This window comes from Nicotiana sylvestris, chromosome 8 (genome assembly GCF_000393655.2).
Source record: "Nicotiana sylvestris chromosome 8, ASM39365v2, whole genome shotgun sequence".
Lineage (NCBI taxonomy): Eukaryota > Viridiplantae > Streptophyta > Magnoliopsida > Solanales > Solanaceae > Nicotiana > Nicotiana sylvestris.
The window spans coordinates 109,953,239-109,957,879 of NC_091064.1; the positions used below are offsets into that span (position 1 = coordinate 109,953,239).

Below are 4,641 nucleotides of genomic sequence, written 5' to 3' on the forward strand. Positions count from 1 at the left end.
GCAGGGCTTAGCCTCATGCAAGATTCGAGATAGAGCTTAGTCTCATGCAAAGAGAAGGCAATGCTTAGCCTTATGCAAATGTGGAGGCAAGGCTTAGCCTCATGCAAGATTCGAGACAGGGCTTAGTCTCATGCAAAGAGAAGGCAATGCTTAGCCTTATAAAAATGTAGAGGTAGGGCTTAACTTCATGCAAGATTTGAGACGGAGCTTAGTCTCATGCAATGTGAAGGCAATGTTTAGCCTTATGCAGTGAACAGGTAACAAATAAGAGTAGTTTTCTTAGTTGGAGATATATTTGCGTCTAGCGGCTTGATTGATAGTGACTTTGATATGTGTATGTTTGCGAATACTTCTGTTATGTTCACCATGCCTGCATTCAAAGAAAAATTGTGATTTTTTAAGGGGAGGTTGGTTCATGCCTCTGTTTGCTAGCTTTGTTTTGCTCTGCTCTAGAGGCCCTGTTTTAGTTTCCCTAGGTAACATCTGACTATCACGGAAAATAGAGTTTTCAAAAATATGCATTCAGTGATAAAAGTGGAGTTATATTAGAAAACATAGTGAAATATTAAGTAATTCAGATAAACCAATGACTGTAACACGTTTTAGGGACATTGCAACTTTCTTGTTTTAGAATTTGAGGGTCCTCCTCAAAATTCTGCCCCAGTTTGCAATGATCCTTCAGCTGTTTGCGTGCGACAAAACTTGCCGAACCTTCTCCGGAATTTTGAGAATCCTTCTAAAAATTGTGCCCCATTTTCTTAACAAATTTTTGATTTTCTGGCATATGATACCGTTGGCTGGACTTGCTCTGGAATTTTGAGTGTCCTCAAAATTCTGCCCTAGTTTTTGGTTCTTTGAGAAAATGAAAATATTATTTTAATATAACCGAACCCATAGGGCTGCCTACGTATCCCCTCTTAAATGGGAATCAGGTCATACATAGTTTAGTTACATTGGATGAAGGAATGTAAATAATCTAAACATAGTATCGCTTGATTGCGTCTGAATTGATTGGTTTCGGCCAAACTTCTCCGTCCATTTCTGCATGTATGAGTGCTCCTCCTGTTAATACCTTGTGAACCATATAGGAACCTTGCCAGTTGGGAGAGAATTTCCATTTAGCTTCATCTTAATGCGGGAAGATCTTCTTCAACACCAATTTTCCTGGTGTGAATTACCTTAGTTTGACCCTTTTGTTGAAAGCTCTAGACATTCTATTCTGATAAAGCTGGTCGTGAGATACTGCATTCATTTTTTTCCATCTATAAGGGCCAATTGCTCATAGCGTCTTCTTATCCATTCTATGTCGCTGAGTTCGGCTTCTATATGATTCTTAAAGAAGGGATTTCTACCTCAGCTGGAATGACAACTTCAATACCATAAACCAGTTAATAGGGAGTTTTCCCAGTTGATGTGCGGACTATAGTGCGATACCCCAATAGGTCAAAGGTTAACTTCTCGTGCCTTTATTTGTGGTTTTCTACCATCTTCCTTAGTGTCTTCTTGATGTTCTTGTTAGCAGTTTCCACAACTCCAATTATTTGGTCACTATTGATATTGGCGGCATTATCAGTGATGATAGACTCGGGAACTCCAAATCGGCAAATGATACAATCCTTGACAAAGTCCGTGACGACTTTCTTGGTTAAGGCTTCGTAGGATGCAGCCTTTACCCATTTTGTGAAGTAGTCTATGGCCACTAAAATGAACTTGTGCCTGTTTGAAGCAGTGGGTTAAATCGAACCGATGGCATCCATTCCCCAGGCATCAAAAGGCTAAGGTGCACTTGTTGTGTTGAGCTCATTGGGTGGTACCCTTATCATGTCTGTATGTACCTGACATTGGTGGCATTTCTGCACGTATCAGATGCAATCCGTCTCAATGGTCATCAAAAAATATTCAGCTTTGAGTATTTTCTTGGCTAGAACAAAACCATTCATATGTGGTCTACAAGTACTGGCATGTATTTCTTCGAGCAATCTGGAAGCCTCCTTTGCGTCAACACACCTTAACAAACCTAGAGTAGGAGTTCTCCTATACAGGGTCCCTCCCTTTGGAAGAAGTGATTGGACAACCTCTGCAGTGTGCGTTTCTGAGTATGGTTTTCCTGTTCCGAATATTCTTCCATCGCCAAATATTCTTTGATGTCGTGTAACCAAGGTTTTTCGCCCGTTTCTTCTTCAGCATGATTACAGTAATCCGGTTGATTGTGAATCCTCACCATGATGGGATCGATGAAATTCTTATCTGGATGTTGTATCATTGATGACAAAGTGGCCAGTGCGTCTACGAACTCATTTTGAATTCTGGCCAGATGTTTGAATTCTATCTTTGTGAATATTTTCATTAACTCCTGCATATGATACAAGTATGTCAGTATCTTGGTGTTTTTCGTAGCCCATTCTCCTTGAACCTAATGTACCAGAAGATCCGAATCACCGATTACCAGCAGTTCTTGTATATTCATATCGATGGCCAGATAAAGCCCCATGATGCAAGCCTCATATTCCGCCATAATGTTGGTGCATGGAAACATAAGCTTCGTAGATACATTGTAGTGTTGTCCTGTTTCTGATACCAAAACCGCTCCAATGCCCACTCCTTTGAAGTTTGCAGCTCCATCAAAGAATATCCTCCAACCGTCGTAAGCTTCAGTAATATCTTCTCCTACAAATGATACTTCTTCATCAGGAAAATATTTTGTCAAGGGTTCGCATTCCCCTCCAACAGAATTTTCAACAAGATGGTCTGCCAATGCTTGTCTCTTGACCGCCTTCTGAGTTACATAGATGATATCGAATTCACTTAACAGTATCTGCCACTTGGCTAAATTCCCGGTCGACATGGGCTTTTGAAAGATGTACTTCAGAGGGTCCATCCAGGATATGAGGTACGTGGTATAGGCATAAAAGTAATGCCTCAATTTCTGAGATGTCCTGGTCAAAGCACAACAAGTGCGTTCCAACAGAGAGTATCGTGCTTCGTAAAGTGTGAACTTCTTACTCAAGTAGTATATGGATTTCTCCTTTCTTCCTGTCTCGTCATGTTGTCCCAAAACATATCTGAAAGCTCCATCTAATACGGATAGATAGAGTAGCAAAGGTCTCCCAGGTTCTGGTGGGACTAGGACTGGCGGTGTCGACAAGTATTCTTTAATTTTGTCAAAAGCCTTCTAACAATCATCGATCCAACTCGTTTCAGCATCTTTCCTCAACATCTTGAAAATGGGTTCACTTATAAATGTGGACTGTGCTATGAAGCGACTAATGTAGTTGAGACGCCCTAGGAAGCTCATTACATCCTTCTTCCTCTTTGGTGGTGGTAACTTATGAATAGCCTTAACTTTGGACGGGTCCAACTTGATCCCTCGGCGGCTGACAATGAATCCCAACAACTTTCCTAAGGGAACCCCTAATGCACATTTTGCGGGGTTCAATTTTAGGTTGTACCTCCTTAGCCTGTCAAAGAACTTTCTCAAATCTGCCATGTGATCTGCGGCCCTATTAGATTTGATGATGACGTCATCAACCTACACCCCTATTTCCTTGTGTATCATATCATGGAAGATAGTTTTCATGGCTCTCATGTAAGTAGCCCCAGCATTCTTTAGACTAAATGCATCATCTTGTAGCAGTACACCCCCCATGGTGTAATGAAAGCTGTTATTCTCCGCATCTTCTTCATCCAGCCAAATCTGGTGATAACCCGCAAAGCAATCTACAAAGGATTGGAGTTCATGCTTGGCGCAATTATCCATCAGGATGTGTATATTTGGCAGTGGAAAGCCGTCCTTGGGATTTGCTCTGTTTAAGTCTCGATAGTCAACACATACTCTGACTTTCCCATCTTTCTTCGGAGCTGGTACAATGTTGGCTAGCCAAGTTGGGTGCTCAACTACCTTGAGGACTTTGGATTTGATTTGCTTAGTGTCTTCCTCCTTGATTTTTTGGCTCATGTCTGGTTTGAATTTTCTGAGTTTTTGCTTCACTAGCAGACACATTGGATTGGTAGGCAATTTGTGAGCTACTATGGATGTGCTCAGCCCGGTCATGTCATCATATAACCATGCAAAGATATCCTCATATTCCTTCAAGAAACGAATGTACTATTCCTTCTCTGACGGTGATAAGTGAATGCTTATGCGAGTTTCCTTGACGGTTTGAGTGTCTCCCAAATTTACTGCTTCGGTTTCGTCCAGGTTGGACTTAGGTTTATTCTCAAAGTTCTCAACCTCTCTGACAACTTCCTCAGGTATCTCATCCTCTTCTTTTGAGTCACTATCCTTATGTTGCGTTGTCTCATTACATGTCACAGTCATCGATTCATCAGGAAAAGTAATAATAATGCTATAGAAAGAAAAGTGTGAAAGATAATAATGAATAATAATAGCCATGCATTGATAAAAAATTGAAAATATCCAAAACAAGTACGACTTGATGAATCGAGCAATTATTTTTGAAACAAAATGCGTCTTTAAAAACAACATTACTGAAAAACATCTTCTAGCGTGGCTACAGAAATAAATTTAGGCTAAATGCCAAGCTACCCAGGGACTCGACAGGCCTGGGATGATGTGGCTGTCATTTCCTAAGAATGACTCCTTTCTCCACATTCTAAATGGTGAGGCCTTCTTCCTCATCC

At 40.9% G+C, this 4,641-nt stretch overlaps 1 protein-coding gene across 1 annotated transcript; it reads right to left on the reverse strand.

Moving 5' to 3' along the window:
* Nucleotides 1–1,466: 1,466 nt before the first annotated feature.
* On the reverse strand, nucleotides 1,467–2,845 carry LOC138875509 (uncharacterized). The gene is made up of 3 exons (XM_070154345.1): nucleotides 2,447–2,845; nucleotides 2,076–2,353; nucleotides 1,467–1,716 (listed from the first exon to the last, which is right to left on the reverse strand). Exons 1-3 carry the CDS (start codon nucleotides 2,843–2,845, stop codon nucleotides 1,467–1,469), a joined length of 927 nt encoding a protein of 308 aa, XP_070010446.1.
* Between the last annotated feature and the right edge of the window lie 1,796 nt (nucleotides 2,846–4,641).

Excerpts from the sequence above, each read along its gene's own strand:
- LOC138875509 (XM_070154345.1), bottom strand. The coding sequence starts at position 2,845 with ATGTCGACCGGGAATTTAGCCAAGTGGCAGATACTGTTAAGTGAATTC. Across the intron at positions 2,354-2,446 it reads TGAATATACAAGAACTGCTG|GAGTTAATGAAAATATTCAC; the intron begins GTAATCGGTGAT and ends TATCATATGCAG. Across the intron at positions 1,717-2,075 it reads CAGAAACGCACACTGCAGAG|GCACAAGTTCATTTTAGTGG; the intron begins GTTGTCCAATCA and ends TGCTTCAAACAG.